The 16202-nt window shown below is 37.7% G+C and overlaps 1 protein-coding gene across 7 annotated transcripts in view; it reads right to left on the bottom strand.

Annotated features, from left to right (window-relative positions):
- Window positions 1–16202, bottom strand: part of FOXP4 (forkhead box P4) — a 170674-nt gene that overhangs the window by 36959 nt on the left and 117513 nt on the right. For 6 of the 7 annotated variants that reach the window (XM_032218009.1, XM_032218010.1, XM_032218011.1 and 3 more), the window contains 5 exons: window positions 15728–15878; window positions 12386–12590; window positions 8827–8931; window positions 6312–6399; window positions 3090–3173 (listed from right to left, as the gene is read on the bottom strand). In XM_032218009.1, the coding sequence (XP_032073900.1) occupies window positions 3090–3173; window positions 6312–6399; window positions 8827–8931; window positions 12386–12590; window positions 15728–15878 (633 nt within the window). The remainder of the gene's footprint in view (window positions 1–3089; window positions 3174–6311; window positions 6400–8826; window positions 8932–12385; window positions 12591–15727; window positions 15879–16202) is intronic. The other variant, XM_032218013.1, reaches the window with a different exon arrangement.

Genomic DNA, 16202 nt, shown 5'->3' with positions numbered 1-16202 from the left:
ATTTCAAGATATCAGAACCACTGTATTTAAAAGTATATTGGACCAAGTCATGGCAAGTTGATTCTTGAAAATCTTTACCAGCTGTAGTTATAACAAACCATGTTGTTTGGAATAGGAAAAAAAAATATTACCACCTAAAAATATACTTCCAATTAAAACAAAAACAAATCCTTAGTATTTTTTTTTTGTATAGACAGATTTTAAGAAGAATAATTTTTAGTGGTGATTACCCAACTCTATCACCTCAAAGTTCAGCATTATTAAATCTATATCACAACTGGTGCTAAAGTTAAAGAATCAGGCTTGCAAAAGTTTAAATTACTCTCCACAGAGAAGAAAAATGGTGTGATTGTATATTGAGGACAATATATCCAAATTTCCTAACATTGTAACCTGATCTGATAGCTTCATATCAATACTGAATCACACAGTGCAGTACTGGACCAACCAACCAACCCAATAGGGATCTGAATCTTATTTTAATATTCGAAACGTCGCAACTTAGAATTTTTTTTTTTAAAGAAAACAGAAAAGGCAGACACAACTCTTGTTTCCTATAGATGGGAATATCTGACATGACTTCACTTGTGAGAATTAGCTGGAGGACACATTAGCGGGTGATATAGAATTGAATCTAAGGATGTGGGTTGGGATCTTTCGAGCACGATATCAGCCGCTGTTGGTTGGATCATTGGCCTTCTAACTTATTTGAGCAAATAAGGTGGTAATAGGAACTAAATTTGAAATTTGAAATAATGATGCTTTTTTGAAAGAGAGGCTTTTGTGCTAACAATCTTGAAGGAAGATTTATGCTACCCACCTCCAGTGGTGGGTTCCTACCAGTTCAGACCAGTTTGAACTGGTAGAGAACCAGGCCTGTCACACCCCTGAACCGATTTCCCGGTTGGCACTGTTGGTGGCGCCATCTTGTTTTTCGGTTCTGAGCATGCACAGAACAATTTTAATTGCGCTGCACATGCATGAGCAGTGTGCATCAAGCGTGCACTCAAAGCACACACATGAGCGAACCGGCAGTAGTGCTGGCCGAAACCCATCCCTGCCCACTTCTATAGACTCCAGGCATCCTATGGATAAACCTGTGACATTCATGTGTAGCTATGGCTACGCATAAATGATCATTAGTACATATAGTGTGAAGGGTTTCAGCTACTTGAAACTAGTCTGATAATTTTTCTGGAGATCAGGCTTTGATATAGTTACACATGCTTCAATCATATTCATACTGGATATGTAGAATGCAATTTATATGGAGTATCTCTGAAAAGGCTACATAAGCTCACCCAGGTTCAAATGGCCTTTGTAGCATATAACAGCTACCAATAGGATTGTAAAACTTTTCTTTACACTAATAACAAAGTAATTTTATGATTTTGATTGTTATACAGTTTCTATACATAGTTTTTAACATGAATTAATCTGGTGCTTTTGAAATCAAAAATAGTAGATAATTTCCTAAAACCAATAAATAAATACATAATCACATTACTCCAATCCTGTAAGAGCTGCACTGGTTATCAAACAGCTTCCAGCTTCCAATTCAAAATGCTGGTGTCTGAGATACAGAATAACTTAGCATGTTTCTCCTTCCTGCATTTTGCTTGCTAAAAACAGAAGGGGGAGGGGGCTCTACTTCCTGTTTATCAAAAAAACATCTTTGAAAGGGAAAAACAAGTCTTCGCAATGGCTGCACCCAGACTTAAAAATGTTTTGTCCTGGGCAGCTGCATCTTTCTTTGTTGGTCTTCACTATATGCTACAGACAATTATACTCTAGGTTTTCTTTGTGTATGGCAGATATTGTTACCTTCTGATCCAGCTCAACTGATGGATTTATACTATTTTTTACAAAAAATGTTTTGCACTTTTTACATGATATAAACCATATTGTTTGAGGCTTTTGGCAAGAGAGATAGGACAAAAACATCTTCCAATAAATTATTCTGAGGCAGTGGTAGCAATATATTTCTTTACTCCTTCCTCAAGTTATGATTGCAGTTACCTTCCTTCTCATGGACTGTGGTAACAAGGTCCAAGTGCCATATGGGCAAAATGCAGAACAAGATGGCAAAAGGAAAATATTAAATATTTGGGTTAACAATGCAAATTATTCTAGCAGAGTTTCTGACTGATGTGGTCTAGGGCATCAGTGTCACAAGCTGGCTTTTCCTTAGGAGCCATATGGAATGGCTGATAAACACTTAAATGGGCAACAGATCAGGAAGGAGCAGTGACACACCCTGCATGTAAGTTCCTAGGTCTTGTTAGTATCACTCATGACATCAGGATTGTGTCTGCTGTCTCCACATTTTCAGATAACAGCTCTTTTTCGCTGTTGCTGGTAGTCCCTTACTTAAGCAGCATTGCACTCTTTCTATTGTTTGGTTTTCTAAGTTCAAGAATGACATTTTCTTTTCTATTAATGGCTTATATCCGTGATTTTGGCTAACTAGGCACAACTTGTAAGCAATGCTGTATCAAAATAATTTCACTCTGTCTGTATATAGAAAGAACAGATTAACACTCCTAAAGTACACCTAGCAAAGCACCTATTATTTTTATTTATACAGCCTGCCGGCAGCATTACAATGCTTTATGGAGTCACATGGAGACAAATTATTGCATGGAAGAGCTTACCTAACCTTTGGATCAACCTTGTAGGAAACCATGAAGCCTGAATCCTTAAGAGGATTTGGAGGCAACCATTAGAACAAGAGCATCACTATGATAAAACACGACTACTGTTGCTAATTGGTCTGTCAGTTATTATAATCTCATCTGACCTCTATGATTTCATCTGAGGAGAGTAATCTCCAAGCATTCAAACAAGTTGCTTGAGAAAACAGTAACATCTTATTTAGCATCTTCAGTAGGAACAAAAATCGTTTGTCTCCCATAATATCTTCATGCTCTTTGGAAACAGTACCTCCACTTTGAGCTTAATAATAATGTCACAGTCAGCATTGGCTTTCAGCCCTGAATCAGTCCTCATAGATGATGATATCATCTTTTAGAATAAATCCTATTATAAAGAGAAGTTGGGGCATATGTGTCAGAAATGACCAGACTTACAGGCTGACTGAAGGGTTTTGGCTCTGAAGGTCTCATATGCAGATGGGCCATCATTGCCTGGAGACGTTCACTTTCTTTAGCTAGCTGTGGAGAGAATCAAACAGGAAGTTATTTGTTTGGAGGAAACATCCCTTACAATGGTCAATTCATTTATTTAGAAAAAGGGCCAAGATAAAAATTCATTTGATAACCATTCCCAAGAATGGCTCCCTTTCCATCAGCAAGAGCCAAAACCAGATACTTTAGCTTGCCCAGTTCAGCTTCAGAGTATGCATGCATTCCTCTCATTTTGACTAATTGTTCTTACAGGCTGTAAGGTGGCATTACAATGCTGTTCCTTTAACTCTTGTCTTGCTGCCTTTTAGAACATACCTGAAAGGGGAAAACTGCTATCTTTTCTGATTCCTTAATGATCATGACTCTGGCAAGAGCATTACATTTCCAGGCCACTAAATTATTGCCTTTCACAAATGGATGTCAGGATCAGGAAGTGTGGTTTTTAGCTCTGATGCATTTAGTGTAAGGAAATTAGTTTTGGCTGTAAAGAGACAGGCTATTACAAGCAAGTAAGAGCTGCAGTGGCACAGTGTTTAGAGTGCAGTACTGCAGGCTCCTTCTGTTGATCATGGCTGCCAGATTGAATCTCACCCGGCTCAAGGTGGACTCAACCTTCCATCCTTCCGAAGTGGGTAAAATAAGGACCCAGATTATTCAGGGAAATATGCTGACTCTGTAAACAGCTTAGAGAGGGCTTTAAAGCACGTGAAGCGATATATAGGTCTAAGTGCTATTGCTGTATCCATATACAGAATTCAACATCCAGAAATAATATTTCACTCAGCTTCTCTTTTTCACTTTCAACAGAACTTGGGTTATTTTCTCTACTTGTGTCTGATATTAGTATCCTGTCCCATAAGGAATGCCACTAGATTAAATCAACCATCTTTGTAATATCTTTTCCTTTCAGATACCTACTCTTGCTTTCTTTTGCTCTTTGCTCTCTCTTAATTTGTCATTTGTTTATGTTTCTATTATCTTGTTTCTGTTTACTTTGCTCTTGTTTTTCTCAGCTTATTCACTCACCTGCCTATCTACCTCTTCAATTGTGCAATATTATTTAAGTGTCATGCTTTTTGTTGTATGAGAGACTTTATTTCTCAAAGTGCGGGAAAAAGTTAAATACGTGTTATAGCACCAGAGAGAATGGATGCTGTAAAAACGGTGGAAACTGTAGGATCTCATTGTCATGTTCATTTTCTAAATGTTCAAACGTTTCTTTGGTTCCACCCAGACCTGAGACAGACTGCAGGGTTTATGCAGAAAGGAACATTTTTCTCCTTATGAGGTCCAGAAACCCTTCCCAGAAGAAAGGATGATGGTTAAAAAGGCATTAATTAAATGCAGTGTTGAGTTTGCCGAAGGCTTGAGAGGTTCTGATATAAGGATGACCCAACAGTATTGTGGCTTTCATTACAGCTGACAGATCCATTCCTGTGATGCACTGTAGGATCTCTGCAGAGAAAACTTTATAATAGGGAGCAATGGCAGGTTCTTCTTTTCATATATCCAACTTTCTGCTCTCTTAAAAGTATTGTCTCCCACATAAGGATCAATAATTGCTGTTTGAGAATAGGACAAATTCACATAGTTGACTGAAGGCTATAAAAAACCGTAACTCTGCTCTTTAAATGCTCTTTGTCTGTTTTACTTGGCGTAAATGATGCATTCCCCTAGTCAACCCTATTTGCACCCACTGCTTTAATTTAACTTTCAACAGAGACTGCCTCCACTATGTTATAACTGGCTATCTCCCTGGCAATCTCTTTCCTCTGTCACTAATCTTATTGCTGCAGAGTCATGTCCCATGAAATGTTCCTGCTTTCATCCCCATCCCCATTTCGCTCATATATAATTCATGCAACAACATGGATAAAAAGAAACTCCTGCTCCATCTCTCTGGAGTTCATCAAGCAACTATCAGTGCTGGCAGAGCCTGCAAAGAAGTTTAAAAACAAAGGGCATTCCCTGTTACATATCATAGATTACATGCTGTTTCACCCCATCCCATACATTTAACAACCATTTATAGTTACCTCCACATGGACACTTTCTCTCATCACCTTTTGAGATGCTAACTTTCAATCTGTTAATGTTAGAGCCTTCTGTCACTGTTTACAATTTATGGCCCTCAAAAAAATGTTGTGGTTGTTACATGACTGCCATACGGATTACTAGGAGGGTACTACTTGTCCTTACTTGTACAGTGGCAACATTCAAAAGATGAAATGTGTGAAATAAAAGATATTGTGTTGCCCATTTTTGGTTTTTAAATTCTTTCCCCTTCATTGGCAATTACTTCTGGGAGAATGTGGAAACCAGCATAATTTTACATTACTAGATATTTCCAATTTTGCTGTTGCTGTTGCTTTCTGAATATAGCTACCTAGTTTTAATAAATCCATTCCCATATTAAGAATCTACATACTCATATGACATATCATAAAATATGTTCAGTTCTGGAACCATAAAATAAAACTCAGGTGAGAGAACATTGTGAGAAATCAGTTAAGTGCCATAGAAACACATTTCAGCTAGCAATGCTGGATTTATTTGGGATTGGTTCACACATCTCAGAATCTTTCTACATATGAGGTGTGCAAATAATCAGGCTATTAAAACAGTTTCCTCTGCTCTATAAATTGCGATTTTTCTATGTTAGAAATACAGCATATCAAGCAAATTGCCCACTATGTTTTTGCTTCCTTTTATATTAACTTCTGAAAGCCACAGTAGCTTGCCTTGATTTGACAAACAGGTCAAACATGCTACAGCAGAACAAATCATGAAACCTCAAGCTGCTTTTCACTAAAGGACTTTTTCTCTCCATGCGAGCAATTCTCTAACACATCATGAGGTATATGCATTGCGGAGTGGAAAAATGAGGTGTGAAGCGGGTGATATTCAAAAAAGGTATAGCAACTGCCATTCTTCTAACAATGTCACAGGTTCTATGGTGACTGAGGCAACTGTGCCCGCTGAATCCAATTTGTATCTTCCATGTATTGTAATCAAGATGGCAGAATGCAATTCAAAAATTACAGTGGTCAAATAAAGGAGTAAAAACCATCTGGGAAACAGATAAGGTAAAAAGATACTCAAGGCTACAGCTTCTAGGAAGTTTTATAAAATTAAATATATCTTACTGCACACATTTATACTGACCTGTATTTCCAGCTGCTGTACCACTTGCATTTGAACTCGACACTGAGCCGTACTCCGGTCATCAAGTGCATGTTCTGTGTTGAGGTGTCTAAAAATAGAAAATACTCATTTTTCTCCAAGGATTTGAAATGTGCGGTCCTTAATTAAGAGAACTAATTTGTACATTTTTCTTTTAATGTTTTATGTTTAAGAGTTGCAATCCAGCCTATGCTATACATTTTCCTATTTATCAGATTTTTCAGTCTGTTTTTCTTCTGAATTGCTGAAAACATTAGGTTTTTCTATTTTATCATGATGATAACTGTGAAAGATGTCCTACGGGGAAATAACTCTTAGCTAGTCTATTAGCAACTTTGATTCAGTAGCCCAGTAAACTGAGGAGAGATTTGTCTCCAGAACTTCCTCTTTCAAAGCTAATTCACTAATGGCATTCTATATACACAAAACACATTTCAAGCCCAGATTTTTATAGTTTGAAGGGATAAGACAATCAAAGGAATAGGTGGAGATCCTGAATCACAGAATCACAATGTCATGTTTACAAACCCATTAAACAGAATAACAATTTGTCATTCTCTATTTTTTAAAAAATGTCTTCATGTTGGTGAGATGGATTAAAAAAAAGAGGCACTTTTCTTCTATTTCTTAGCAGCAATCTCTTTGCTGTAGACTCTTAGCAAAATTCTCTGGCTGAAGAAAACTGCTATGAAGTTCAGGTCAATGATTGAAGCCTCATACCCTATCGCTATACTAACTTAATAAAGCCAGAACAAACCTGAACTTAAAGATGCAAGCTTTGAAATGAAAATTAAGCTCTAAGTGAAAATTGTCCTAATGTCCTAATGAAACACACTATATCTCATTCCAAGATTTTTGGTTTAGTTACTAAACAACATTCTGTGCAGTATTAGAGAATCACAGCAATGTCAAAACATCTTTTTGTGAGGATTGAGATGAAGGGAAGCATTCTCTAATTCTGGGAAGACTTGGAAGGGCAGAGTAAAAATACACACACACACACACACACACACACACACACATGAAAACAATTTTCCATTTGCCCTTCTCATTTTGAAATGCAAAGTGCTCGGAGGAGTTTGGAAGGAGTACTGAAGTCTGTTACAGTTTGACACTTGTTGACTATTGTAGTGATCTTCCATTAGTAAAAGGAAGATTTGTTGAAATGCTCAGTTTGCAGAATAACATTACACACTGTCTGATTAGGCACACAGGCTGTGCTTCCCAATATCTCCCGCCTTCTTAACATCATTTCCATCCCCCTCCCCAACATTCTATTCAAAAGGCAGTAGAGTGGGGGGGGGTTGAAAACAAGCAGAGGTATATTGTGCATGTGGGAGGGGGAGCATGTCTAGTCACAAAGCAAAGAAGGGGAGGGGAAAATCCCAAAGAGGCAAGGAAAAGAAAACCCGTCAGTTTCATCTGATGTCTTTGCTAAAAATCTTGGCTACAAAGAGATCTAATTGCAAATGAACTAATTAAGTAAACCTCTGACGAAGCGTGAAAACAATTTGTTTGACCCTGACGCTAGCAGAGGGCTCTTAGACAGCAGAGTTAATCAGTCAGTGACAGAGCCCACAAGCGGTGTCAGCAGGCTGCCGTGCTGCCATCTGTTTCTCTCTAGTTCTCTCCTCTACCCCCACCTTCCTGCCTTCCTTTGCCTAACATGGACAAGTTATAAACTTTGCTGGTCTCATTTATGTAGATCCCCTCAGCTTCTTTTCCTCCTGTCTACACCCCCTTTTGTACTTCTTAGTGTACAGCCATGGTGCCTCATAGCTTTCGACATTCTCCCTATTAAGTATATAGCGGAAACCTAACTATATTTCACAAGTGAGGAGCAAAGTGACTTACCTTCATTTCAGGGAATTTTGAGAACACATACTGTGATCAATTTTTCTCCATATAATCGTGGCAGATAGATCTGCTTCAAGCTCCAAATAGGGGTTAATTGTCAAACCTTGCTAGGCAACTACTTCTTTAAAGATAGCAAAACTATCTTGTGATATCAATAAAGGAGAATATTTGTAGCTCGGGGTTGAAATGAGGGGTCCTTGGTAATAATCTCTGAGCTTGCTTGTTTTCTTGCAGACATTTCATTACCCAAACTAGGTAACATCATCAGTGTTAGTAAGGATTGCCATTTGTTGTCAGTTATATTCTAGAATAGAATATAAGAATACATAGAATATTCTATTATATTGTAGATATAAACTGGCAGTAAACAGCATTTCTTACTAGCACTGATGATGTTACCTAGTTTGGGTAATGAAATGTCTGCAAAAAAACAAGCAAGCTCAGAGAGCACCAAGGGCCCTTTATCTTCTGACATGCCAAAGTAAACTAAGCCCAGTACAGAGGAAGCCATCCTCATGATCCAAGAACAATAATTACCGGCATTTTTGTTTATACATTTAGCTCTATACAGGGATACAGATGAATGAAAACAAAGCATAAGTTTAGCTAACGATCATAGCAGCTGAACCGGGTCACTTACTTGATAAACTGTCCCAAGTCCTCGCAGAGGGTTTCACATCCAGGCCATTTGCACTCCCCATGTCCATACAGGGGATGTGAGCCAGGAGTCTCCTCATGAGAAGAGCTGCAAATGGGGACAAAGAACAAGAAAATAAACATTACTGCTGAGCATTAAAGGCTTCTCTGTTCTGTCTACTAGGAACTATAAAGTTGGAAAGGGGATATTTTTCCCAGCCTTTCATATCTCTGAGTTTTGGACTAAGAATATGTTATATAATTTGTACCGGTCAAAAAAAAAAAAAAAACATCTGCAAGGGAATTTTAGAGGAATTTGATATGCTCTCCAAATTGGCAGAAGGTGCATTCCCTATGTTGAGCAACTGTGATCTGCAGTCATTCATCTGCATGATCAAAACAGGCGTGAAGACAAGTTATTGTTTAAGTAGCTCAGACATAATCTGCAGCTGGATGCTAGCAGAATGAACTTGCTCATCTTGGTTCATCTTAGATTTATCCTATAGATGGGATGGCAAATGCAAGTCTTCTGGAGGAAATGTGATCCAGCTCATATTTTACTGCATGCAGGTTATATACACTCAGAAACTATCACTGGTTTGGCCCTAAAAACTATCTCAAATATTTTAAAGCAATGGTTTTAACACTAAAGTTGCAATTATGTATCCTGATATGGAATATAACTATGGGGCAGAGTTCAGTACAATATAATTCCATTTTTTCCAGAAAAACAAAAAACGGGAATTTGTTTGGCACATCCATATGTGCACACACCAAGACGCCAAAGACAGAAATAGTCATTCTTTTGCGCATTCACCTTAAATGGACTACCAGATGGCTCTAGCATCGTAGACTGGAGGCACTGATATAAAACATCATCACAATGTACTTTGAATCTATGTGATGTTGATAGATTTACTGACCATCAGCTTTCCTCTCATTGCCATGAGTCTAACCCCAAAATATAATTTCAAACCATTACATTCCTAGCTGTCTGCTAGAGTGCGCAAAAATTCTAGGAGTGTAGAAATTCTATCCCCGTAACAGTTTCACTTCTGACCATTTCCCTGACATTAGCAAACAAGGTGATTAGTAGGGAGGATGGGCAATCTTGTGTAATAAAGGAGACCTCACTTAACTGCCTCATTTAGTAACTATTCAAAGTTACAATGGTATTGAAAAAATAACTTTATGATCAATGCCCACATTTATGACCTTCACAATGTTCCTCAGTCATATGATTGCTATTACAATCCATATGCATTGTCGTGTGCCTGCCCTGTCCTGATGTGTTTTTGTTCTCCCTTTGCAGAGTGGAGATTGGAGAAGAAGGGATTATAAGAGAGTAAGCAATGAGGAATACACATCAACAGAAATGCAATGGCACAAGCAGCTCTGAGCATTCTTGCATTCCTGCCCAAGCTGATATATTCCCCATTGTGTGCCTGCTTACTCTCTTGTAATCCCTTGTTCTCCAATGAATGTAAATACAAGTATTAATTCCCTTTTTACTAATTATCCCAGATCAAGGGTAAACCTTCCAAAGGGTAGGGAAACAGTCAGTCATTTAACTGTCCTTGTAGCAACCACTTTACTTAATGACAGAGCTGCCAGACTCAAATGTGGTCATTGAATGAGGATTCCTTGTAACCTGAAACATTCAGCCTATGTTTGTACTAATGAATCAAAGAGCATTTGAGCTAGCAAGGAAAGAATTATCTCTACAGCGCTGTAGCTAATTAATTTTACATTTTGCATTCAGTGACCTTAAGGGGAACTTTCCTTATTTGACCATGACTAGGTTCATACATTGCACAGTAACAACTTTTTATACCATGGTTTGCTGAAAAAGACAGAATAAGCTTTGCAGATAAGCAAAATAATCATGACTTGTTTTGTCAGTTTTTGGCTTCTTTTGTTTCCTTTTGGACTGTTTTTGCTTTATAACTTGACAGCTTGTTTCTTTTGTCCCATCTACTATCATTCTATGCATTATATTTATTTCTACAAAAAGAAAAAAGGCTTCTGATTATATACCATTTTGTACAGAAAATTCAAATCATAGCACTTTCATGACTTAGTTTGACTTCTCTGCTGTTCTAATGCTACATACATTTATTTGGGAACCTATACTATTTTTATTGAATAAACAAATATAATTCAAAAGAAAAAAATTAAAATGAACCTGTGTGTGTGTGTGTGTGTGTGTGTGTGTGTGTGTGTGTGTGTATATATATATATATATATATATATATATATATATATACACACACACACACATACATAAACATATATTTATGTATGTATGTATGTATAAGTGTGTGTGTGTGTATGTGTGTGTGTGTGTGTGTTGCATTTGTACTGATAAAGGGAAACTAGTATAGATCTATTTCAAGCTATTTAGCTCTCATCAGCTAGCCATACCCTTACTAGCCTGTTTTCTCCCCGGCCCCAAGGAGCACTCTGCAGGCTTCAGCAGGGCTGGGCGAAGGCAAAAACACACCCGTTTTTGCAAAAAACAGGCCATTTTATGCAAAAACGGGGGCATTTTCCCCTTCTTCCAGCCCTACTGAAGCCTGCAAAATGCTTCTTGGGGCTGGAGGAAGGGAAAAACACCTCAGTTTTTGCGAAAAAGGCCCGTTTTTTGGGGGGGGGGGGGTTGCAAAAAAAAAAGGGATGTGGGGGTGGGGCTTTGGGTGGCCAAAAATGGCTGTATTTGGTGTATAAGATGTACCAACATTTCCACACTCTTTTAGGGAGGGAAAAGGTGCGTCTTATACTCCAAAAAATATGGTACTCAGGCACCTTCAGATTTTTTAAAAAAGAAATATTACTTTCTAGATACTGCTATCAGGGCCTATTTGGCAACTGATGGGATAGAATCAGTATCCCAAAGCTGACTTCAGGAGGCCCTACTCTTTAGCCATAGTTTACTACTCATAACTGTTAAAATCAGAATTTGATTCTAAACCCATTTGATGATACTATACCAAATTGAAATGCAAATAATGTCCTCTGAAGCGAACCTGGCTGGGGCCATTTTGAAGGCTTCAGGGTTACCACAATGTGAAGAAAGGATAGGGAGTGGGGACATAGTTAGATGAGAATTTTGTAGCCAAAACAAAATAGTTTCCTGTGGGAACCAAGGTCATTTCAACAGGTGGCTGGAGGAGGAGGGGTGAAGTAATCAGGCAACCGGCCAGCACCTTGATTGGATAACGTGACTGATTGTTTGGAGAAAGGGGAACTTTCACTTTTTAATCAGGTGAAAACCGCTGGAACTTTCAGAGTCAGTTTTCACCAGTTTGTGCCAATATGATATCTCCAATAAAACTGTTCTTTGAGGAATCTACCTGCCTCGGAGTTCTGCTTTCTATGAGGCTATAACTTGGAACCCTGATAAATAGCATTAGTGCCTTAGATTTGAATGCAGGAGACAAAAAAATATTTTAGGGTTTGTCCTATTATACATGCACACATTAACATACAGAAGTTCTATAGTGAAATTAAATCTCCTTTTTATAAACTCTATATTCTTTTCACATGAAGGTCCGTTGCTTCACCTGTCCCTCCTTTGTGCGAGCATGGCGTTCTGTCCATTGGGGAGAGGGTGATGGGAAATTGGAGGAGAGACCTTGGCAGCCGAAAACGAGGTAGAATTTGAGGTGTTGGTGCTGAGGTCAAGTCCCTCTTGCTTGATGCTTTCTTCTACAGGTTGAGTAGCAGTAACCTCTTTCCACAGCTGCTGAAGGTCTGAGGGACATACAGCTTCATAAGTGTTGTAGGGGGAAAAGGGGAGAGAGGACACAGAGAGAGATTTATTTATAAGAACTTCAGAACAACTCTACAACTGTGAAGGTCTCCCCAATTTAATTAAGTGACAAAAAAGACATTAATTTATATCAGCCTAATACATAGATATTATTCTCTTAATAAAGGAGAATATTTGTAGCTCAGAGTGGACATGAAGGGTCCTTGGTGCTCTCTGAGCTTAGATTTTTCCTTGAAATTTTTCATTATTCAAACTAGGTAATATCATCATGCTAGCACTGATGATATTACCTAGTTTGGGTAATGAAACTTTTGCAAGAAAACAACAAAGCCCAGAGAGCACCAAGGATTACTTATATATAAACTCTCCACACTGTTATTAAATTGCGGCATCTGAGCCTTTTAAATACTTAAACATATTTCAGAGCAATACTGCATATATTTCATTTGCTTTAAGAAAGTACCACAAGAATCTCAATACTTAAGACAAATTATCATGAAAAAACAAATCCAAACTATAAATCACTTAAATATTAACAGTTAATCAGTGCTATGTAATTTGCATAAAAGTGGTAGATTAGGAATTCATATTTCTTGATTTTAAGCAATTATGGGTAAAATCAAAAATATGAATTCCATTTAACCTAGTACTTTTATGTATATTATGCCAGAAGAAAATACAAGTCCAATATGCAGAATAAACTCTACATTTCTGAATCTAATTATTTATTTATTAATTTGTTTTGTAAAATTGTTATTTTAATTTGCCTAGTGCTGGTATCTGGGCTGAACTAGAATCTTTGGTTTTCTGCTCCATTAGAGATTAATAGAGTTTTAGGTACAGAACACAATCATGAGATTTCATGTGATTCATTGCTTCTCAGCCTTCTGGCGAAGAGCAAGTATGGAGATTTCATGTGATTCACAGATGCCAAGAATAACAAAAAAAAAGGGGGGGAATAAAAATGTGGCACTCACATGGAATCATACGTGACAATACAGATCTTATAAAGTTGGGCTTTCTTGTCTGCTTATGGCCGTCTTTATTTTTTAAATAGCTATCATCTAGGGACATAAGTGTACCTGTGTACTTGTATTGCATTTAGGATCATGCCTAAGGCCTTGCATAAAATAAAATACAAGCATAACATGTACTTCAGGAACTAAAAGTAGCTCTTTTCTACTGAGGGATTTGAGGGGACCATTCCTCTGATCTACTACCATTTGCCCTTATGGAAGAAAATATACAAGTAGCTCTATGATTTTTTTTATTTTTTGTAAAACAGAGCAAAATTTTAGGAAAATTTTAAATTGGGGAAAACTCTACAGGATTAAACATTTCCTCTGTTAGTTTAGTTGACAAGCCTGTTTTTTTTTACTCTAAATTAGCTAAGGGAGAAGTAATCATAGATGTTCATGCTATTTATCAAACTGATTCAAAGTTAGTATAGTATGTCACACTTCAATATGTTTGACATGCAAATTCTCCCACTTTTGGAGAGATAATTTCCAAACGTTAATACTTATTCTACACCATCAATTATATTGGATTATATTTATGATTTTATTACTTCTAATTAGGACTAAGCTTGTATATTAAAATTGATTTTTCCGATTTTTAATCTGAAGGTTTTGATTAACTTCAAAACCCATATATACAGGTATACTTGATATACCTAATTAAGGCATTTTGTTTTCTTGTCCACTAGGATAAATTGGGAATATTTACAGGAATGCTAGCTTTATAGATATCTGAAAAACCTCTTTATGCTATACCTCGATAGAATAAGTAAGTCCTAGTTCACAATGAAGCATAATTGAAAGTGATGAAAAGGAGAGTGCACGTTGGATAGGGAGATTGTATGCTTCCTTCTCTGATCTATTCATATGGTTGCAAAGAAGTATTCAGAAACTTTTTTCCAAGTTAAATTGACTTGTTTTAGGCATTTCATCAAACTCACAAACTGTTATTTATCTTGTTGCATCAATTTAACCAACAATTTAGAATTCAGAGAAATGCCTAAACTGCATTAAATGAAATCATAAGAGAGCTGATTGCAAATTCCACATGAACATGCCACAGAAGGAGAATGGATCGGGATTGTTAAACATCTTGTTGCAGTTCATTTGGGTGGTTTTGGATTAAAGAGGTTGATATCCAAATTGAGTCAATCTATTTATGAAATATATTGGTAGCTAGCTTTGGAGCTTTAATAGAAGAAACATGGCCACAGAACGTTAGTTCAGTTATCTGTTGTCCAATAGTAACAAAATGCCTTTCGCATTGATAGATGAAATGTGTGTCCTTAGTAGATAAATTAACTTTCAGGGGATAAATTAAGAATTAATTGTTCATTCCATATTGATATACTGTTGCTACTTCTTTCCTTCCTGTAACTAGGATGGCTCCAGAATGTCAGATTATAATTTCAATAGTTTACATGGACTTTACTGAATTTCCATCTCAAATTTCCTTAATCATGAATTTGACAGAAGTTGATAGGTGGTGCATGTACGTGGGATGGAGAAAGGCATAAGAAAATAGCTTTCAGGTACATGCTGCTAACAATAACAGTTTATCAGAAAACCCAAACAGTGCTTTCACTCCCATCTTGTCCATCCCTCCCCATTACATATTATTATCCTTGGAACTCTGATATTTAGCATGATTTCAGTCCAGATTCTGCTGCCTCCTGTAAAAACAGTGTTTCTGATAGAGAAGACATAAGCTCTATGGAATAAAGCAGTATTATTACATACACATTCTCTTTTTCTATAGAAAAAGTAGTAGCAGCAGCAGCACCCAGGAGGAGCTGCTACTACTTGCCAGTGACTGTTTTTCATGAAAGGTGCATTAGGCCCAGTTATCTCCCATTACTATCAGCAGCACATCTTCAGGTAGTCCTTGAACTGCTCCTGAATTAAATGCCCAGTGCACTGCAGTTTAACAATGCTTTTACTGACAGCTATTTGACAGCAAAACGTAAAACTGTAGCAAGCATCAGGCCTCAAGTACATGGACAACAGGCAGCTTTTAAAATTAGCTGAAAACCAACTGGCAAAGATAATTGCCGCAATGGCTGGGTGGGTTCTCCCTACAGCAATTAAAGAACAAGGAGGCTTGTGTGCATTACCTTGTGGCAGGGTCTGCAGAGGAACGGTGCCTTGTCCTGGCTGTAAACTGACCAACCCTTGTCGCTGGAGGTTTAACAGGTGCTGCTGCTGCAGCTGCTGCATCTGCAGGAGCTGTTGTTGGAATGCCAGCTGCTTATTCCCTAATGGCTGCTGGAAAACAAAAGAAAGAAATTAAAACACATTTTCATTTCCAAAGCACAGGCCTTCTATTTTTCCCCCCCTCAGGTCTTGCATAAGCAGCCCGATCTCAGCTTTAGCTATAGCTAGCACAGCTCACAGTTCTGATCTCTTATCCTCCGTGGCTACACAGCATATAACCAAGACTGAAAGCCTTTGATCTATCATAGCGGCAGAAACGAAGGGAGGGTGGCGGAAGAGAAGACAGTGAGCTTGCTTGGCGGAGCACTGAAAATGCTGACTCTCTCTCTCTCTCTTTTTCTCTCTCTCAAATGAGCCTTTCCATTAAATCTGTTA

This window comes from Thamnophis elegans, chromosome 5, assembly GCF_009769535.1.
Source record: "Thamnophis elegans isolate rThaEle1 chromosome 5, rThaEle1.pri, whole genome shotgun sequence".
NCBI lineage: Eukaryota > Metazoa > Chordata > Lepidosauria > Squamata > Colubridae > Thamnophis > Thamnophis elegans.
This window is presented reverse-complemented; position numbering and strand designations above follow the sequence as displayed.